Genomic DNA, 23162 nt, shown 5'->3' with positions numbered 1-23162 from the left:
TAATTGATCATTAATTGTCTTCCGCTGATTGCGGACTCACAATGTGACTATCCTTGGCGATCGCCTTCCTATGTTCTGCCTCATCATGCCGTTTTTGCAAACGTCAAATTTTTTATACTTGGACTGGAAGTCACATTCTTTCCATTTGCTAGCTACGCATTTCTCATTTCGCCATTTTACTGTACACAACACAGAATTACTCTCGAATTACCACAACACAGTAAATGAACTAATCATTAAAGATCGTGTGTATACATTATATACTTTGGCTTTTTTGATCAGATCAAAACCCACGATTAATGAAATAAAAGAAATCGAAGCGATGTATTGTGGTGTATTGTTTTTTTACTCTTATTCATGTTCGTGATAGAATGGGAATGTAGGTCTTGATTAGACGTTTCAGTATCTTAAATTGAGGAGGAAATGCCTGGCTTTTTAATCATGAAAGCATTTCGAGAAAAAAAAAAGTGCGATGAAGAAGACAGAATGCTGTTGAGTAGGAAGTGGAATGGTTTTGAAAGCTGTGGCTCGTAGGAGAGAGATATTTCACATGGCTGTTCATGCACAAGAAGAAGAGGCGGTAAAAGTTGGTCGTAAACGCACGACATCATCATCGTCTCAAGAGACAGGCGAGCATGACGAGAGAAAGTCGCTCACTCTCCGAACCAATATAACTGTGACATCTGGCGTGACGAGTTTTCAATTTCTTCTTAATACCAGTTTGTAGGAGTGTAAAAAGTCTGTGAGTCTGTGAGTGCTAGCACCCATGACGTTACCACACAATGCATATCATACTTCACTGAAACATGGACCATGTGTGGTTCCCTTGTGGTACGTTTTATAGATTTGTTTATGTTTTTACCCAGATTGATGTGAGTTGAGTATTATGTCATTTTCTTGTTCCGCAAGTATTAGATAAGTATCACTCTTGTGTATTGCACATTTCTATACGTCTCTCTCTCCCTATCTATCTATCTATCTATCTATCTATCTATCTATCCATCTTTTTCTCTATATATAATATATACGTGGATATGTACTCGTTTAAATTACATTTCTTTTACTCAAAAGAAAAAGTCAATAGTATTATGTAGTTTAGATAGTTTGAGCTGCTTCTGTTTGGACCGAGGTGAGGGTGCTCGATAGATTGAGATTTGGGTTGAAAGCAGAGGAAGGGAACGGTAAAAAAAAAAAAGGAAAAAAAAAGTCCAATGAGGACTGTTAAACTGAGCAAAGTCCTACCATCGCACTACATCCATTCACCGCACTACGGACAAGACCAAGAGCACTAAATCACTCTTTATCTTTGTCTGTCGTTTTCTTGGAATAAAGCCTGCTAGGGTACACTTATTATATGCATGATTTTTACCTTGATTAGCACGTTAGTGAGGGGAGAAGGCTAGATCGAAAGCTGCAATTAGTACGGCTCTAATGGGGGAGGGGGTTGCATGCCTGTGAGGCATGCGCTTTCATTTAGATACCACTTAACCCCACCAGGAAGTGGAACCTAATGAAATGGTGTTACACCATTGAGGGACTCGCAGAGATATTAAAGCCAAACGACATTTTGTCAAATACGCACTGCCTGTTGAAATCACCAAGTACGACCATCGATAGTTGACGTGCTGCATTTCAGGCTCATGTTTTGAAATCGCAAACACATTGCATATGATGAGACAAATGCAACTGATTTCCAGTTCTTGCAAGAACTAATCACTAAACCGTAGCAGACGAACGATTCCTCAAACAGGTCAGACACATACATGTATATTTCTATATGTATTCTTTGAATACAAAAAAAAAATTCCAATGACTTTTTTCATAGTTTGTGGTCTTTTTTAGATTCAATTAAGTGTCTCAGTTTATATGATGGCTTTAGAACTTCACAATTTTAATGTAATAAGGATGAACTGTCCACAATACTGAATATATTTAAGATAATAATGTATGAAATATCTTTTACACAAGCTTGTACGAGAAATGACGAGAGAAATTGTAATGTAATGTAATACTTATACATTCAGCAAATCAAATATACGTATGTATAGATGTAGTTATATTGCAATCATTTAAGTTCTCACATTCGCAAAAGGAAAACAATTCTTTGGTTAATTGTGTTAGAAAAAAAAAAATGTCGTGAGAAAGAAAGTTATTCTACCCAGACAGCGCTGCTTGGATAGAAAGTCTCTCATTTTGGAAAGTGCACATTGAAGTGTGTTGATTGAATCACATTATTATTTTGTTTTACTCGCACAGATTAATTCGACGCGGAGACACAAGTTATTTCCTTCGAGAATACCAGTAGTCTCCCCAAACCAGTAGTCATGGCTGGTGCGGAAAATACACCAATTCAAGGCATCACAGTAGGCGGAGACACCTATAGCGATGTTACACCAAACCAGCTGTCACGGAGTCCAGCAAGCCTTACACCGACAAAGGGGGCGTCCACCATCATGTCTGATGAGCTTGTGACTGACACGGCCACAGAGTGGTACAACGAATCTTCTTCCTACCATGACTATAACGGAGACATGTCGACTTGGGCGTAAGTAGATATGGTTTCAGTCTTGAATGAAACAGGGTAGAGATGGGGGTTGCCGCGAGCTTGTAGTGATTTATGGCACAGACTTAAAGCCAATTAGATGTTTAAATGACGATGCCTCTATTTTATTGATTGAGTCAAACATCGTTCGTTCTTCACAAACAGGAAATTAGAGACTGCTTAGTGTTTCTTCAACGAGTGCGCGTTTTGTTTTAAATTCACTTAAAAATATTATTCTAATCATTCTACATGAGTGATAATTCACTTCTCCTAATCTTTCCTCAGCAAGGAGTGAACTATAGTGTCATCATGTATTCCTGCAGAGATTAGGAGGGTATTAGTTTGTTTGATATTGCTTTAATCTGCCAAAAATTGCAGCTGTCCGTTTTCAACTTTTCAGTTTAAAACAAAAATGTTCGAATGGAGACAGCATCCTTGACTGACAATTCAAAGTTGCGGTTTTCTGATTGTCATTTTATATTTCACAAGCACGTAGATACAATACATCTCAATGATATTCCTCACATCACGGTTTGGCTTCTGTCGCTACAGATAAGATGAATAGAAAAGATATAATAGCATTTTTGTAAACTTGCTCAAGCTCATGAACTTTTCTTCAGGTAATGAAATACCAGTTGTAAAAAGAAATAATGAAAACGAAGAAGTACGAGAACGAATAATGAAAAAGCTACATTTTCATAAAATAATGGTTGCAAACAGTCAAGGTCGGTAATTTTTTGTTCTTTTCGGGATGGGATAGGAAGGGATGATTTTCCAAACAATTGGTTAAAAGAAAGTACAGATATACACAAAAATAACACAAAGATTAAATGACGGGCTGAGAGGTCAAAGGCTAAATGCATAGGTAACTGAATTTTGTCCATTTGGGTAAAGTAATAATATACTTGTAATGATAATGGCAATAATAATGGTTATTTATACAGCACTATATCTAGTCTAGTCTAGTCTAAATGATATAAAGACATGTACGAGTTTCGAGGGGATTGATGATTTTATTCTTCCAAATTATGCTCTAGATCCATCACAAATAAACTCTTATTTGCTACTATCGAATTTCAAACAATGCATGATTCAAGCCAGGGAACTGTCTCACAAACCTCCATCTCGTCAGGTGTACCTAAAAAAAAAACCAACAACATAAAGGCAAAGCTACATCATCAACATAGCAGTGATAGTTTGTGTTATGCCGCTAGAGAATTCCTTATCTACCATTTAAGTACATGGAAAAAGTAGGGGACCGCCAACTCATCTCTGTTATAATTCGTTCATAAATACGTATAAATTTGCAGGTAAATAACATGGCCTACAATAAATAAAGGGTTTTCTGACACACACTGAGAGAAATCATAACAATCTTTTGAGTGAGGTGATAATATACAAATCCCTGGTCCGTCACTTTCCAATGTCGATTGATATGACATCTAATTAGAATGTTTAGATTTAGTTCTCTCCCAAAATAGTTACCGCCATCAGAGGATTCATTAAGTTATGTGGATATTCTTTATTTTTACACACACACTGAAATGATTCCAAGCAAAAGAAAAGCGATTGAATTCTCATTCGGAGGACAGGATTTGCGAGCGTGCATTGTGCGCCCTCAACAGTTATTCAACGGCCAAATCATTTCTCTCGTTTTTTGCTAGCGGTTACAAGAAGTGTTTTCTATTTGGCTTTCTTCATAAGGAAATTAAACCGCTGGCAGCTGCTGCACACGGGCCTTGCAGGAACCGATCTTGCTGAGGAACTATATTTTGTCTCTGCAGTAATGCTGAAGCAGCGAGAAGGCGGGAGAACGAGATTACATACCGTTAACAAGTTAATATTTCACTTGTCTTGCGCTGTGCTTGAATTACACCTAGCCCTGCGCCTCGGGCTACTCCGATCACAAAATCTCTCACGAACTGCGCAGAGATTGCATCAGGTGAATAGTGAGTGGCTAGAAACGATCAGGCTCCTTGGTAGACAGAGACGACGTAAAGTCACTTGAAATGACTAGCTCAGCTTGGGGTTCATTCTGTTTTCGTAATGTCCAAATGCCACTGTCGCAGTAAATTAAGTAGGGCCTAGGAAGGAAAGTTGAAAAACCTATACTGACAACACTTTAGCTGTCTTCCAACGGCTGGCTTTGTGAGTAGAAAAAAAAGTAACATATCTTAAAGATACCTAGCCTGTTGTCTGAACATCCTATTCAACTGATATGTTACCAAATTTAACAATGACTTGAGACACTGTGATATAAGAGTTTAATAAAGCGTTCGTAATATTGATATTACATTGTCACATCTCTGACCGATTCTTTGAATTGTCTTGCTTATTATTGAACGATACCAAAGATATGTTGCCATTGATAAAGATGTGTAACTAATTGTAACTCAGGAGAATGTCATATAGGGCCTACTCACAAACCTTTCACTGCAAGCTAAATGATAAGTTGAAAAAGGATCTCGAGTGGTCCAAATAATGACCGTGTCCATTTCTCTGTCGACTTCCTTGAGTGGTTGTATGCATTACAGAATCATCCGTTTTAACTTGTAGAGGTCCAACAAGTTTTTTTTCTGTTTGCTTTTTTTTTTTGTTTGGTTTGTTTGTTTAATTGTTTGTTTGTTTCTTTGTTTTCATAGAGTTTTGGGGTACGAAAATACTTGGGGGGGGGGGGGGTACTTATAGAGAAGAAGAAGAAGACAGACAGACAGAAGTTTGTTCTGTGAGTACCCTAGTGGGTAAATGAAACGATAGCCAATTCTGACGTCAGAACAGGTGGCTGATGACATTAAAATCTCTGGTTGCTCAACGCTTGTAATTATCTCCTGAACAAGTACAACTTCCATCTAAGGGGAGTATTAAATCCAATGATTAATAATGCGTGTTTATCCTGTTTCAGAAATAACCTTTATTAATATCACGTCACCTCCTGTTACCTTTATCGCTATATCAATCCGAAAAAAATGTTTCTCCCAGCAACATTTACTTTTTAAGTCGCTGTCTTTTTCCCTTTACACAGATTGATTGAGATCCTGCTCTTGGTCGTCTATGTTACCATCATTCTGGTTGGACTACTTGGCAACTCACTTGTCATCTTCAGCATCTTACGAACACTACACCGTATCTCTTTCACCTCAATGATGCTGTGTAGTCTCGCCATTGCTGATCTTCTCTTCGTAGCTGTCTTCACTCCTATTAATCTCCACGCCTCCATCCACTATGAGTTCATCTTTGGTCCTTTTGGCTGCCAGATCCTGTCTTTCCTTTGGTTACTCTCACCCGCTTCATCAGCCATGATGCTTCTCGTAATAAGTGCTGAAAGGTGCGACTTTTTTTTTCTCGCGTTTTCATCCAATAACCTTCTATTCTCTTTCTATTCTTCTTATTTTATCATTTGACTTAGTTAAGCCATTTTCAAATGGGTTCTACTTGCTAAAACATGCTTTCACATTTTTATTTTTTAATTCAAGAGTCTATTACGTATTCTGCATACAGTTTCCTCTCCCGTCCTCCTTACTTATCTTGACATCCATCAGATGTATAGCATTGGAACAAACATTGTCTTCCTAAAATCTTGTGCCGTGATTTCTTAATGATTTGCAAAGAAAGAACGTCTGGGCCGTTTCTACAATTCAATTAATGTTATGATGCCGTGATTCTGCCCGACAATTGAAAGAGTCACGTGTATCCATTACTTTGGGAAAACGATTGTCAGAAGTAGTATGCAGTCAAGTATATTGCATCTAAATAATATGTTCTGGTTCTCAGCTGCTTCTTGTTATTGGCGATCTTATTTCAAGCAATTCCTGTGTTTGAAGGTACGTGACAAATTTCAGCAATGAGAACAAAGTCGATTAAATCCTGGAAGAAAAATTAACAAATTGCATCATTTTCACTGGGTAAAACTTTTTTTTTTACTTCATCAATTGTATATGAGTGGGTGCTATGTTGTAGAAACACCCCAAAATATGATATATTTGATTTCACAAAATTCTTAGGTCTTCTTTTTTCATATTTCACACTTTTCTCATCGAAAAAAAAAAACAATTTTTGAATTCGCTTTCCGACTATAATAGAATGCGTCCAATATGCCACACAACGTGGATATTTACTGTTCTGTGTATGCCTACCAATGCGTTGTTGATCCTTACTTTGTCACATTCCATTACTTTAATAATATTTTTTTCTCCGCGTTTATTTTTTCAATCAAATAACTAGCTACTTTGTCTGTATCTTCTGTCGGCCAGCCGTCGGATATCCCGGTAACATTGACCTAACATTTCCCGATTGTCCCGACAGGTACTTGGTGGTTGTGTTCCCGCTGCAGGCCAAAATATTTTTCACGAAGAGACGCGGTCTTTTCATCGTAGCAATTACCTGGTTGATTTCCTTTCTCCTCGCCCTCGTCTCAGTTCCATTCACGGTAATATTTCCTACTCTCTTTGTCTCATGACAATTTTCATCAAAGAACTTATTGTCATAAGACTAATTCCTTTAGAAAATCATGATATCTGTTACAATGAAATGTAAGATATTTAAGTGACTCTCCAACGATTTTTATTTTCGACATAAATGTAGAGATTTGTTTCATTACCCTACCCTAAAACAGGAAATTGTCTCCCACGAGACCTTTAAACATCTTTGCACCATCTTAGACCATTTTGAAATACCTCGAAGAACAAAGATACATTTTAGAAAATCGATGATGTCTTCCTGTTTTGAGAGAGAGAGAGGGAGAGAGACAAGCCTAGACAAACATTCTTGTTTTCCAAAACCTTGTCTATACATTATGCTCACCACGGCATCTATTTGAGCTTGTACAGCACCTTACCCAAATTATCTCACAATCATTGCCTCGCCTTATACTGCAGCTAAACATGTTTTAGATCTTTGAGGGGATTCTTCAATTCGGTGAGAGATTGTAAGACTATTGTAGTCTTATTGTAAATTGTTAATTTACAAACTCTTAAGTCTATTGTAATTCAAATTGAAAACAATCATTAAGCCTCCAGTGTATGTAGGAAATAACCTGCTTGTATCACATAAAGCTATATGAATGTACAATTCTATATCTTCGCGTCATGAACCATTCTTGTTGAGAAAAAAAAAGAATCACAAAAGGCAATTTTGCTCTCTCAAAGATGAACTTTATCACTTCAGATTTTTAGTTGCCTGGATTCGAATTCTAGACAAACTGAACAGTTCTCGTAATGAAAGAATGTAATTCGTGTCTTCACCCTTTTTCTTCTTTTTTTTTTTTAGTGCAAGGATGAAGATTTCACAAAGAGAACTTAGGCCCTACCAACGAAATAAATGGGAAAAGCGAATGGGGTTTATCTTCTGTTAAAGTAAAGCAAGAAAACATCCCATTTCCTCTTTTCCTCTGTACCCACAAAGGTACCAAGTTTTGGTAGACCACTATACAATAGAAACTTTGATTTCTCCCTCCCCCCCCCCCCCAACCCGGCCTTAAATTTACTCAAAACTCCTATTTAATTTCTTTTCAGAAATACAATGAAACTATCTATGGTGGCCACGTGTATGCAGAGTGTGAGCGAGACGCTGGGACCATAGCGGGTCAAAACTTTAAGGTGGGCTACTTCTTCATCGTCCTCTACCTGGTCCCATTGCTGGGAATGCTGTTCTGCAACGTGAGGGTGATCTTCACTCTTCATAGAAGTAGCCGGGTCACGAAGAACCTGCAGAGCGTGCGTGCACTTAAGGGCAATGGAATCAAGAGCGCCGACAGGAGTTCGATGCGCATGAGTTGCGGTGACCCGGAAGTTAGTACAGTGATCTCCCAAGGCGGTGGAGTCAGCGAATACACTTCCGGTTCGAAGTGTCTAAACGAAGACGAGAGGGAAAAAAGAAGTGTGAAATCTCGAAACAACGCTCAGTCTACTCTTCAGGAGAGAAAACGAGTAAGTCGTTTGTTTTACACACTCGTGATTTAAGGCACACAGCCAGTTGTCATGTTGATTATATCAGTTTCATGATTTCAAGGCAATAGGCCTATTCCTCATTTGATGGCTATAAGAGAACCAACATGAACAAAAATGTGAATGAAGGTTTCTTGATTTTTTTTTTTGAGGGGGGGTCTTTGAACGTTAAAACTCATCAAATTTGTCGATGTAAATGTTGATTGTTCTGAAATATTAAAAGAGTTTGTGGCTATATACAAATTACTTCTACGTTTGACTGTATGAATGTTATCCTCATCACGTTTTATAACTGTGTGTACGGATCAATCACACATTTTATGGGTCAATCAAGTTACTAGTGCGTATAGTCATCTGAACCAGTAAATATATCCTGTGTTTGGACTGAGCGTTTGAACCGATAACATATTAATAAACCTCTACGGCGAAAATGCAGTTCCGTGGTGGTTTTAGGGTGTTGGTGGGTTTTTTTGTTTTTCCAAAACGGAACAAGTGATGCACTTTTGGAGAACTCTTAACGCAATATACCACATAATACCGCTTCGGTAATTGACTCAGTCATTTATTCCAGACAATAAACATACCCTTGTGTCCGCACAACACAACTCGTCGATATGAGCTCTGGATGCCGCTAATCTTCGCGGTAGAATGGACAAAACCTTTCAATAGCTGATAAAACCGTTCAACATCCGCTCTTGTATTACATTTTCAATCAGAAGAGTCCATTTTTTCATATCGCTCCTCGCTAAAGAGCGTTTCATTATATTGGTTGATTGAATGCGCGCCCTGAATTAAAAACGTAATTGCACTAAAATTTTGCCGAAGCCAAGCCGCTAGCAAAGATAATGGATATTTAATTAAGTCACCGAATAAGAACACCCCTCCCCCACTCTCTCTCTCTCTCTCTCCCTTTCTTTTCCCTCCCTCTCTTCCTCTCTCCCTCTCTCTCTCTCTCTCTCTCTCTCTCTCTCTTTACTCTGATTCTCTCACATCCTACACCATCTACTCTCCCAGTGGTTCCTGGCTCTCACGTTTTCAGTTCTATTACTTTTTCATCCTTTCCACATATGTATTTTTTCTCTCTTTATCTCTCCCTTTTTCTCTAATTTGACTTTTTATTATATCGTTCTGTTATAAAGGTCCGTAGGGCCTACCACTAAACACAACAATCATATATTTCATACAGTCAGTATTATAACCATTATTAGTTGCTCATAATAAACTACCAAAATTGACTGATTTCATCACAAGCAAAACTATCGCGTTTGTACTTCACAGCAAAAGCATTGCGTAATTAATTGATAAACAACGTTTTCATCGTTTTGGGAAAGATACGTAAATTGTTTATCTTTATTTTGGTGCATTGAGATGTGTTTTGATATACGTCCATCGAGTTAAGTCGCATGCTAAAACATATCAGAGCTTATGAAATGTGAGATCAACGCTTGGCGCAAGAAATTGGTCGGAAACATTTAACAGCGCGCACACATACTCGCGTACACCGACATCCACTTTCAACAAGTGCGATCACTTACCGTTTTTCTCTCTTTTTTTTTTCTTTTTCTCCTTTTCACTTCAAGAGATGGTATGATAGCTGGAATATCAACCGCAAAACTTTATCATTGATTTTTGTAAAGATTTTGCACAAATCATTGAATCCTGTGTGCAGGTGTGTGACAATGTGAAATTTCATCGTCACTAATCAATAAAACCTGTTACAGAGTCAAAATGAGCAGTGACGTAATAATTATCTCATCTATGACGGAAATGACCCATCATGGGTGTTGCCCCCGCTCAGTCTTTGTCATGAACAAAATGTCCGTTACATGTTCGTCTTTTGTTCGCTTTCGCCTTTGCTTTTGTGCATTCGTTGTTGTTAGCTGTTGTTGATGTTTGTCTCCTTGTGTTCGCATGTCTGGAAAGAAGATTTTATTTTCATATCAACTTCTTTCTTTCGAATAGTGTCAAACCATAGATGAGTTATGCTTCGAATTGTTTAACAGATGACAAGGGACAAAGATGGTTGTAGTCATATTCCATAGGTAAGTTATGGATCGAATTGTTTAGCAAGGGCTGGCTCAAATCATATTCCATGAGTTATGTCTCACATTGTTCAAAAAAATTTGAGTTTAGTTACGTTCAATAGGTGAGCTATGCGTCGCATTGTTTAGCAAGGTTGGCAGCGGTCACATTCAATGTGAATTACGGGTTGAATCGTTTAACAAGGGTCGGTTCAGTTTGGTCACATTCAATAAGAACATTAACAAAGTTTTGCTCTGGTCACACCCAACAGGTCAGTTATGGGTCGAACCTTTTAACAAGCAGATAACAAGGTTCGCCCTATAGTCACATTCCATAGGTCACTTATCGCCCAAATCGCAAAGTTAGCTCTATAGTTACATTTATATAGGTCAGTTCTGGGTCGAGTCAAAGGTTGGCTCTGGTCACATACTTCAGTAAGTGATTTATGGTTCTCATTGTTTCACAAGGTTTGGCTGTTATGTTATATAATCACATGTGGCTCTAATCGTCAAGCGAATGACAATGGTTGGTTCCAGTCACATTCTATAGTTTAACTATGGGTCATATTGCTTGACAAGGGTCGGCATTGGTTACATTCAGTAGGTGATTTGGATCAAATTGTTTAACCTGGCTTTGCTCCAGTCACATTCAATAAGAACGGTATGGTTTGAATTGTTTAACAAGGTTCTGCTCCGGGTCACACTCAATGAGTGAGATTATAGTTTTAATTGATTAACAAGGTTTCTAGGCCTAGTAACCTTCAATATGTGAGTAATGGGTCGAATGGTTTAACATGTAGGTTACAAGGGTTGCCTCTAGTCACATTTCATAGGTTAGTTATGGGTCAAATCGTTTAACATGCGATGGCTCTAGTCACATTTTATAGGTTCACAAAGGGCGGCGAGTTAGCTCAGTCGTTAGCGCGTCTGCCCCACGATCCAAAGGACCCCGGTTCGATTCCCGGGTCCCACTGAGCAATGCTGTGTGTAATTATACCGTCCCCTCTAGAAAAGACAAAACACTCTGTCCCTCGGATAGGAAATAAAATGGAAGTCCTATGAATGAGAGAGTCACAACGTATGCACGTATATAGAAGATCCCGCTTTATTCGCTGTTATTTTGTTCGTCGTAAAGAGCAGGGAAGTGGTCCCGCCTTACATTCAACTGGACCCCATGGAAGATCAGCCATTGCAGCTAAATATGGGCTATGTAGCCATCTACTCAGATGGAAATGAAACAAACAAAGTCACTTGTAGATTAATATGATCAGCAAATTTGGTTTAGGTTTCAGTATTTTGTCCATAGGGTCTATGGCATAACGTGACAGGAATCAGCGATGTGTATCGTCGAACGGAAAAGGAAAATTCGTATATCAAATCCCTCAGCTGTGTGGGTTTTTTTTTTTCAAAATGTCCTTGGGAAACAAGGATAAGCTCGGAGGAAAATAGCGGTCTGTCAGTTGGTATTAGCTTGCACACATTGTGGATACTTTGAATCACAAAACGGTAATCTATACCCTGTCCTTTGACAATTGTCCTGCTGATCTCGTCCAAGCCTGTATAAAACATCAACTTCTTTCTCCTACTCTCACCTTGCCCTTACACGTGAGTAGGCAAACCGTGCCTCCTAAAATGATCCGTGTTTCTATCTGTACTCATCGCTTTTCCCTTCATACACACTTCAGTTAATGGCTTACAATTCGTGCGCTCTCTGCCACACTCGGTGTGTCGTTATGAATGAGTACTTTGCAGTGAAAGAATGCTGATGATTCTGAAGAGGCTTTCCTTTGTAAACAAGGCCATGTAGATGCCATCGTCAACAATCTAAAGAAAAAACTCTACAGCTACAGAATATCATGAGCTTGATTTGAAGTATATAGGCCTAGATCTGGGTCCCGTTTCATAAAGCTTGTCATCAGTATAGCAACTGACACATCTATATGACAAATTTGCTCTCAGCCAATCAGATACATGGATTTCAGTAGCTTATAACAACTATCGTAACTTGTTACTGATGACAAGTTTTTGTGAAACGGGATCCTGGTTTCCTCTCGAACAATGAACGCCTTAATTTGTAGTTCTTTGGTCCTCGCGCAGGATCACAGATCAATAAAAACATTTTGACAGAATCTGTCTGTGTGTGTGCGTGTGTGTGTGTGTGTGTGTGTGTGTGTGTGTGCGTGTGTGTGATTAGTTGTCAGGACGGGTAACATTTACTCGAGGGTGCATGATGACTAATATGAGAAATACAACATTGAAACACTGAACACTATGCTCCATGGTGTGTCCATAGAACAGTTGCAGCTATCTCTTCTCTTCATCTCTTTTTCTCCATGTCTTTTCTCTCTCTCTCTCTCTCTCTCTCTCTCTCTCTCTTCCTCTCCCTCTCTCTCTCTTTCTCTCTCTCTCTCTCGCTCTCGCTCTTGCCGCAAGTCGACGGATTAGAGTCTCGAGCTTATTACATCCATATTCATTAAGTATAGATAGCACACATCCCAATACACGTGAAAATAGAAATGAATGAAAAAGTCCAGACGAGATGTGTAGAGTGGTTGGCAACCTGGCCAAGATTGATGGTAACAATCCCCGGAGACGGTCACGTGACAATTAACATCGATTGCGACTGAAGGGAAGAAGTTGGAAATCGTAGGAAATTGTATCATTTTTCATACTCATGCACGTGATGGGAAAAAGCCCCAGATTCTCAATCATCTTCCCTTCATCACGAATAGCCACAACAATCGGGGACGGTGCAGTGGAGGAACTTGTAAAACGCCCTGAGCTTTGTTTGGGCCTACACTCCGAGGTAGACGTCCGCCAAATATCCAGAGCTAAGCCTCAATTTAGATGTGTGGTGACAGGTTACATGATGGGTTGAATTTCACCTCATTGCGTGTATAAATTGTAAGCATTCGTGATTGTAACGCTTTTTTGTTATCCAAGCTGTTGTTGTTGTTGTTATTGATGTTGTTCTGATTGTTGTTCTTCTTGTTGTTCTCGTTCTTGTTATCATTATTATCAAATACATACGTACGGCTTCTTATAATATATGCAAAGCAGGGAAGGAAGAAAGAGAAAAACAACATTAACTCCCTTTATTTTTCATTGATCTCTGATCTCTGATAATTCATTTATTATGTTCATATAATTCATTACCTCCGCGAAGGGAGGAGGTTATGTTTTCGTTACCGTTTGTTTGTTTGTTTGTTTGTTTGTCCGTGTGCAAAATAACTCAAAAAGTAGTCAACGGATTTGAATGAAACTTACAGGAACGGTTGAGAATGATACAAGTAACAAATGATTAAATTTTGGTGGTGATCCGAGATTTTGGGGGGAATTTATGAAGGATTTTTGATATTTTGACAGGTAGGCTCAATGACAATGACAATGACAATGACAATGTTTTTTTTTTCTTATGTCACCCAAAGTCAGGGTATGGAAGAACATTTGACCAAACATCGTAACATACAAAATCAGTTAATACATCATAAATTATGTATATATATATATATATACGGAAAGTTGTATGTTATTTACAAAATATACAGAATATACAGAAAGGTGCAGGATCCAGGAGAGAAAAAGAGAGTGAGAGAGAGGGAGAGAGAGAGAAGCAAGACAAACAATACAGTTAAAAAAGCAGGGCAACAATAACGCAGATAAAAGCAATTTCAATAGTATAAAGCAAAACATTGTAAATACCTTTTAACATAAAACAAAAACCAATGAAAATAGAGTGCAGATTGCAGTTCATTCTCACTAGTTGCTAGGATTAAAGTATCATCAGCATACATCAATGAGAAGAGTCTTAGAAATACGTCTATTCCTTTATCATTTAATGCGGTCAACAAATTATTAGGCAAAAAATCAACGCCATTATATGCGGAACTTGCATAATCTTGAAAATCATTTATGTACGTTTTACAAGCGTGGCTTTTTTAGTGGAACACTGTTTTCCATCATTGTGATTATTTACTATTTTTGTTGCCATGACAAAGTGCATTGTTTCTTTTTTACGACATCATTCGTGTATAATATACTTTATATTGTATTGAAAAAATCCTTTATCAGACGAGTGTAAGAGAAATGTAAAAAATTGTATCACTTTGGATTATGTCAACTTTTTCTTTTCATTTCTTTGTGATGATGGAAATAAATAAACTATTGAATTGAATTGAATTGAATTGAATTGAATTGAATTGAATTGAATTGTACAATGCAAACAGAAAATGAAATAGATTTCCCCTTGTCTCACTCCAATATTACAATAAAAAAAACTCAGAACGCTCTGAATTGTTGAGAACACATGACTTCAGATTTTTATACATATTTCGAATTTCATCGAAAACTTTTCCCTGTATATTACATCTAGCAACTTTATTCCATAGCAATGTTCTATCGACAGAGTCAAAAGCTTTCTTATAGTCTATAAACGCACAATAAACTCTTCTTTTTCTCTGTGATAAAATACAAGTCAATAACTGAGTGCAACACAAATAATGTATGTGATCAACAGTTGAATGAGTCTCTGAATCCTGCCTGTTCTTCCCCATTGCATGATTATCATCGACAAAATCTGTCAATCTATCATTAATTATTGAAGTAAATAATTTGCCAATGCAACTTAATAAAGATATTCCGCGATAGTTATCAGGGTCATTGGCAGAACCTTTCTTTTTGTAGATAGGGCGTATCATACCAATCGTCCAATTATCCAATCAATGAACTTGGGAGTTCAAGCTGCGCATTTTTTAGGTTTTCAATCGCGCGTGCTGTAGTTTCTGCTAGGGCGAGGCGCGCCGCGTAAGCTGAGGGTTTATGACGAAACAAAGGCATATATGGGTGGAAATCACTGCTCTCGCCCAAAGAGCTTTTCCTCAGTGGTGGAGAGGAGAAAAATCTCTTTGGGAAGAGCAAGATCATCGGTGGAAAGTAGCTGCTTGGCGGAGGTCTGTGCTCTCAGAGTGCTTTTCTAGTTTATTATGATAATGTTCATTTAATTGCCTTCGTAACGATGCGCAGCACTTTCATTTCATTTATTCATTTTCCATATCGAAATAACACAAAATTATTACAAAATGATAATAACAATGTGTACAATCAGGTGAAAAAATAGTAATGTAGTACAATGAAGCCAATAGAAATAAGTTGTATTTTCTCTTTCTTTTTCTTTTTCTTTTTCTTTTTTGGATAAATGGTTGTATATTCCTCTCTTGGGGGAAGGCGGATTTTTTTTTAACTCTGTCACGAAATATTGAATGCATACTCCGACATTATCTATGATAGGTTTATTGTAGACAAGCTTTACAATACCAAACAAATGCATTCTGACTTGCCGAAAAGACAAATGTACATGGAGGTAATGACTTTCGTAATAGTGACAATATCCCCAAGTCTAACCAGACGATCCAATGTAGACGAAAGATGTAACATGTTTGCAATTGCTCCCTGTCGGTGTTACGGTTTATTTTCTTTTCGTCGAGACCCTTCCTAGTTCCCTGAGCTAATCCATCTCCCAGACAAGTGCTGCATTAATGATTTGTTTTCGGTATTTGATTCAGAATGAATGTGCAATTTCTATTGTTCCATCAAAATGTGAATTAATGCGTAATTGAGTCAGATTGACACCTTTCGTCCACTTTATTCTGCCCCAGACCTGAGTTATGTCGCTGAGTCCCTAGGGCGCGTTGTAAATGGATAGTGACAGAGCTTATAGGATAGACTACGTGCGCTTCAAGCTTCGAAAGGAGAGCGAGGAAATAACACACACACACACACACACACACACACACACACACACACACACACATGCGTGGGAGGAAAGCGTGATGCATTCCTGCAGACGAACAGTGCACTTTTCCGCCTTATTCCGTGCCAGAAATTTGAGGCAGGAACATCGAATTGTACACTCACCTCCAGGGAATGTAAATGTAAAAGGTTTAACCTCCTTTTCTCTCAGACAACTGATGTTTAAAATGTTCGAGTTTCTGGGACATGAGTTTGGAAAGTTAAGCTGAAATATTCTCCATCAGGAAGAATCAACAAGTTCAAAGTAAACGTGATTGAATAGGTTGCCGAAGCGACATATAGACCTGTGTTCCTAGACCGTGGAGATAGCTGACAGTAGCAATCCATGACTATGGTCTTAGATAAACTGTGTGGAACATAGAATATTGTTACGTATTGATACACGTATAAGCTGGAAAGTGGAGAAGGCGCTATTCCTTATCCTATACTGTGCATATAGTTTGGGAGAAAGATAAGTTAAGCCATGAAACCAAGAGATGAAAGATGGGAGTGTCTGTTTTCTAAAGATGTATCACTGGTTTTCTGGAGACCGAACCTTGAGTATTGCTTTTACTGAATTTGAATAAAGTGCTGATGTTCTGATTTTCTTATCGCACCATAATCTTATCCTGCTTTACAAAGGCATAAAGGTCGTATCCTGAATTATGCCCCCCTTAACTACTAGTATATGGTATTATTCACGATGGAATTTATCTCAAAACGACAAAACAAAACAAAAATATGTATGTGGATTCAGGGGCTGCCGAAATGTAAGTAGTAGGCTACACATTAGTGAGGTATGAGGAAAATCAGGCAATCTTGGACGAATAACAATTCAAAAGTTATAAATTATATGGTTTTGGCAAGAATCGTATACTGTCGTTGCCGGAAAAGAAGAATGCATTAATTCGTGATGTCACAGTATAAATGCGAAATATAGAGAATAAAGAGAATTCCACATTATTTATTTTCTAATAAAAGTACACATTCCTCCGACTTGTCCATGCTGTCGTTTACTTATCTTCGGAAATAGGTATAACTCAAGCAAAATGAAAATTGTTTAACTCTACTAATAATATTGCTTTACTAAATCCACGTATATATTTGGGGTGAATTAACTGCCGTATAAGTGAGTTCACTTCAAGGCTTTGGCAAAATCGTCAACCACATTGTCTATATTGGCAGGGTATTAACATAACTATAAGAAAACAAAATAAACAGCAAATATATCTGTTCACCTTACGTTTATTATACCAGTGTTTTCAGACCGATGGAAACTTTAAGATTCTGAGAATAAAACGATAGCCTGCTTTGACTAATGGTGTTTTTTAAGACAACACGATTTCAGTACAAGCATAGTGCCAATTGTTGTTGGGTTTTTGTTTTTGTTTTTTGGCGTTTTGGGGGGTTGTTGTTGTTGTTGTTGTTCTTGTTCTTGTTCTTGTTGGATAGCATCTTTGCTGCACAGATAGAACAGAGATTTTCTAACTTGTTTCCCGAGAGATCTCTGATCTTACTTAGGCAAAAGTTTATGCGGGGATGGAAGCATAATGAAAATGAAAAAAAAATGTAACATCTAGAAACAGTTCAAAATAACTTGCCCAATTCAACATAACCTCCTTTGTGTTATTTTTTATCACGCAATATTATAAGTATTATGTTAGATTCAACTGGCATATCAAAAGTTATGCAATGCTATGCGTAAAATGTACTGAAGTGTTCTTATTATCCCTGATTTCCATTGTATATTTTATTACGTTTGTCCCCCTGCTATAAATTTCTGGTTATAGGATGGAGCTTTTACATTACGTTTATTCTTTCATTACGTGTATATAAAAATGAGACTTGTAAACCTACATTTATACCATGGACCAGCTATATTCTTGTCTATGAAGGGGATAAGTATTGGCACGTATATAAGTCTAATCAAATGAGTCAGTAGCCTTTGAGCAATATCATTGCAATGTTCTTATCTCCAAGAACCCGAAACACAATATCGTACAAGTAGAGATGCACTTGTTCTATCTAAACCTGACCTTTAATCCTGTTATGAATTGTGTCTACCTACTCTTCTCTGCTTTGATTTAAGGCGAGACTGACAGCGTCTATAAGGCCATGCCCTACAATTTGGCCTCTAGCGTAAATTGTGTTCCTTTCACATTTTTTCCCTCCTGTTTAAGTTGTGTGCACTATGCTGTCCTGTAAGAGAACAATCGTTATTGAAGAAGAAAAAGCTCCCTTTTCTGTCAGCGGTAACTTGATAAAATGGTAGCAACAATAAAAGAAGACCGGCTTTTCACATGAACCACTAAGTGGGTTTGGTAAATCTAATGAACTTATTAAGATTATAATTTCCTGCCCATGGGCTGGTAGGATAGCAAAATTCTTTTTAAAGTTCTTTCAACAACCTTAAAACTGTGCAGACAAAAAGGTGGAGTTTTTGAGATAAGAAGATTGGTGCCAGACGATGGTGATAGTAGATGTTTAAATCGTTGTGACGATTATAATTTTGAAACGTGCTGATCGGCGAAACTGTGACTATGAACTTATTATACACTGACATACTAACGTGCCATGTTCCTTTACTCCGATGTCAAATTTATTGGACAAAAAATCGATATGTCTGTGACGTCACTGATTTCGACTTTCAATAAGACTGAGTACTTAAAGGACAAGTTCACCTTCACAAACATAAGGATCGAGAAAATGTAGCAATATTAGTAGAACACATTATTGAAAGTTTGAGGAAAATCGGACCATCCGTTCAAAAGTTATGAATTTTTGAAGTTTTTGTGCAGTAACCGCTGGATGGGAAGACTACTGCAGTGTACGATGTCACATGCGTACAACAATATAAGGAAAATATAAAGAGAATTTCACAAAATTGCATATTTTGAAAAAAAAATACACATTCCCTTGACTCGTTACCGACATATGTCATGGGTAATATTATTCCCCCTACCTTTAGAAAGAGGCAAGTCAAATGCTCTTTTATTATGCGAAAAAAATGAAAATATGTTGAATTTTCTTTACATTTTCTTTATACTGTTGTACGCATATGATTCACAAGCTGTAGTAGTCTCCTCGTCCAGCAGTTCCAACATAAAAATTTAAAAAAATCATAACTTTTGCATCGATTGTCCAATTTTCCTCAAACTTTCACTGATGTGTTCTACTAATATTGCTGCATTTTCTCAATCCTTATGTTTATAAAGGTGAACTTGTCCTTTAAATCAGACAAATCCCTGATTCAATAAGAAAACTCTCGATAATAGATTTTTTTCCAGCAATGCGTGAAAACGATTCATCAGAAGATAGTTTTTATTTCTACAATGTCATGTTAATGTAGCTTTGAGGCAGTCTCAGCCGGCACCACTGTCATATCATTATGTATATAATTATGTATAATACACATGCATGTGCATCAATGTACGATGGGTATACGTGGCCCATCACTTATTCGGATAAGTAAGTCTGGATTAGTGTATTGGACAAACCTATAGTGGTTGGAATTTTTCCTGACATTTTGATCCTTTGTAATGTTAGGTCTGGTTATGTGTATATCGTTATATACTTTGCCTGGTATTCAGAAGAGAAATTAACAAACACGTTTCATTGTTATCTTCATTCAGATATTGTTTTTGATGAAGGGAAAGCGCATTTTTCGCTTCATGTAACAAACGTGTGTAATGCGTCTGCGTATCTTCTTCTCTTTGATTATTCTTTTTTTTTGTGGTATGATTGACAGAAAAATACGGGGATATAATAGAAAGACGTAGTCTTATATTCATCCGTTGATTATAATGATGAAGCAAACATTGACTCTTATCACGTATTTAGCAAGTACTTCGTAGTTTAAAGCATCTGTGAAATTACAAAACAGAAATGCAGTACTATATCCAGTGCGACTCGGAGAAAATTTGGATAATAAAAAGTGGAAAATATTTTTACTTTCGAAAGCCTCATCAGAGGGAGGTTTGTGGAAAATTTTGACATCTTCACATTTTGCCACTGATGTATCTGATGTTTTTTCAAGATGAGAATATTCAACTGAGCTGAGAGGAATAGACGTGTGCCTTTAAGGCTGATGTGAAGACGAACCCAGCTGTCGTTCAGGCGCTTCCTTGTTGGTTAGTTAATAAATATTCATGATTATCGCACCCTCGGCGATTTTCTCATTTCACCAACCACTTCTAGAAGCTTAATGATAAAAACAGACCAGGATGCGCTGCAAACGCGGATTTCTGACACAAGTAACAAGTGTCAAAACTATCGTAGTTTTTATCAAACATAATTATAACGTGCGCTTGGCTGTTACCACTCATAAACGTATGTGCTCAGGTGCGGTGTCTATATCTTTATAGCAACTATGTTCACTGTACGGAGCGTGAGTTTGTCAATGTAAATGCGCACATGCAATACTCATTGAGTAAGTGCATCTACAGAAGATGGTTACATTTTATCTTGAATTTGAAGAGCACTTGAAATACTTTGAATATGTATTGCAATGTTACTAGATTTTATTGGTCCTTCACATAATGGCAAACTGAGTATAGCAATGATCACAAATTGTTTTGAGTGACCGCTATAACGGTTTGACTTAATTACTGTATGCAAAACACAAACGCACACGCACACACACACACACACATTTTATGTATTATATGTTATGGTTCATGTGTTTTATATATGAAGATATCAATATATATATATATATATATATATATATATATATATATATATACATATATATAATTATAATTGTTATTATCATTGCTAATATTATTATCATTATTATTATTATTATTATTATCATTATTATTATTATTATTTATTCGGCTTTCAATCACAAATATCAATATGACATAACACAAAATCAGAACATACAATGAAGAGTTATGGGTGCACCAGGCTTGGTGCACAATGGGTGAACATGTAATAAGATTGAGGGATTATATAATAAATGATTACATATATGTACAGTGGCGTAATGCTTTCAATATGTTATGTGATCTTTGGGGAGTATTACAGATGTGACGAATGGTGACAAACTTAAAGGATGTCATGGTATAAGGATCACAGATAATGACCTCCAGAGTGCCCATTTTATTCGCTAGTCTCAAAACAATTCTCCGTTTGAACTGCACCCCAATTGAAACACTCTCACATGGGCAAATCAACCTACATGTACCCCTGTAAGCCGTCATCAAATCCAACCGCTACCACACACGCACCACCACATAACACACACAGGGAGGTGGTTTTGTCTCACCTCCCTGACACACACCACCCATTACGGGTATATTACATGATTCTCCCTCATTCCGCCGCATTCAGTCATAATACAACGAAAACAGTACACTAATGTGTGTCGAGCAGATAATTACACTCTACCAGAATTTCATGTTTATTATCTGCTTGTCATTTCTTAATTCGTGTTCGTATGCTAACCATATACATGTCTACGTACGTATATGCTTTCATGTTTTGTAATTGCTTGATATGCTTTACAAATGGTATGCTGAACTCACGCTATGTTCAATTCTGTTCCTTTTTCTATTATTCCATAGTTTTAATTTCATGGTCAATATATTTCCATCCCATAGACCTCTGTTTATTTTTATTCTATATTACTCCGTGTACATGTACAAACAATAGAACTGAGGAAGATAAATGTCGAAAGCTTCAACAAATCTGGCATCCTTTGTCATCATTGATATCCTTGTACTAACGCGCCTGTGGGCAGGTAGTAACCTAGGATTGTTTATTACATGCTTTGATTTGTGAAGAAATAAAGTATGTAATATACATATATGTATAGTATTTGTATATAAAATGTATTATATATGCATATAGATAATAGATATGAATATAAAGAGAAATACATTACATCATATAAGGTGTTACGCACTGATGCATACATAGTTACAACTTGATCATGACCGTTTAAATGTAATTTGTTGTATTCTATCTCTCTTTTTCTTTATCTCTCCCCCACTGTCCCTATCCTACTCTCCTAATGCTCCACACAGGTCATGCTGCTGCTGGGCATTTTAGTAGTGCTGTACGCCCTTTTCTGGGGACCGCTCATCGTGTTAATGGTCGTGAGTCGAGTAGCAGTTATTGAATATTACACCAAGGAGTATCTTTCTATCGCCTTCAACATGCTGGCAATATCCAACAGCGCTTTCAACCCCATCGTATACGCCCTCATGTCCCGAAGCTTTAGGCAGATCATCAAGGCCGCGTTCGTCCTTTGCAGCTGCCGCGGTCGCTGCGCCAGAAGACGCATGCGCGGAATCTCGTTGCGAAGCTACGCGTTTACATCTACACGAGACCGTGGATCAAGCATGTCAAACTCGCGGGACGGCACACAGATGACTCAGTACTCCATGAGATCCATGAACCCCGAGTCAAACAAACGCACCAATGGATCCAACCAACAGGGATACATTTATCTCCGAAACAATAATGCTTATTGATACTCAGTAGGGTGGTGGTTTGGTTTTGTTGTTACTTTTTTTTTCTTTTGGTAATGATTGACAATCACCATTTCAAGTTGACGACTGGTCATTCCATAGAATAAAGATCATACAAAGGAAAGAAAAACTAGTCATTCTGGACATAACCTACACGTCGCTATCCATGACGGGTGTTGCATTAGACAGTGTAGAGCCCCACAGAATTTGCCTGTATATAATGAAATGTACATTACTGTCACGTGTGCATAACGAAGAGTTGTAATATTTTATGCAAATTTATGTATTCTTTTATATTACAGTGTTTAAGAGCGTAGTGAAAGAACATGTTCATACGACCACCTCTGAATATGTTCAAATCTGTAAATCTCGTTAAGACACAACAATTTGC

The 23162-nt window shown here is 37.5% G+C and overlaps 1 protein-coding gene across 1 annotated transcript; it reads left to right on the top strand.

Annotated features, from left to right (window-relative positions):
• The first annotated feature begins 2480 nt into the window (after window positions 1-2480).
• Window positions 2481-22774, top strand: LOC139744258 (QRFP-like peptide receptor). The gene is made up of 5 exons (XM_071654701.1): window positions 2481-2545; window positions 5565-5867; window positions 6845-6968; window positions 8053-8466; window positions 22325-22774. The coding sequence occupies exons 1-5, from the start codon at window positions 2532-2534 to the stop codon at window positions 22772-22774; spliced, it is 1305 nt and encodes a 434-aa protein (XP_071510802.1). The 5' UTR covers window positions 2481-2531.
• The last annotated feature ends 388 nt before the right edge of the window (window positions 22775-23162 follow it).

This window comes from Diadema antillarum, unplaced genomic scaffold, assembly GCF_040938485.1.
Source record: "Diadema antillarum isolate AM-2024a unplaced genomic scaffold, OU_Dant_1.0 seq00001150_RagTag, whole genome shotgun sequence".
NCBI classification, from domain to species: Eukaryota; Metazoa; Echinodermata; class Echinoidea; order Diadematoida; family Diadematidae; genus Diadema; species Diadema antillarum.
The sequence above is the reverse complement of the archived record's forward strand: the minus strand, read 5'-3'. Positions and strand labels throughout refer to the sequence as shown.

Coding starts and splice junctions, on each gene's coding strand:
- LOC139744258 (XM_071654701.1), top strand. Junction 5,868..6,844: donor CTCGTAATAAGTGCTGAAAG/GTGCGACTTTTT, acceptor TTGTCCCGACAG/GTACTTGGTGGTTGTGTTCC. Junction 8,467..22,324: donor CTCTTCAGGAGAGAAAACGA/GTAAGTCGTTTG, acceptor TGCTCCACACAG/GTCATGCTGCTGCTGGGCAT.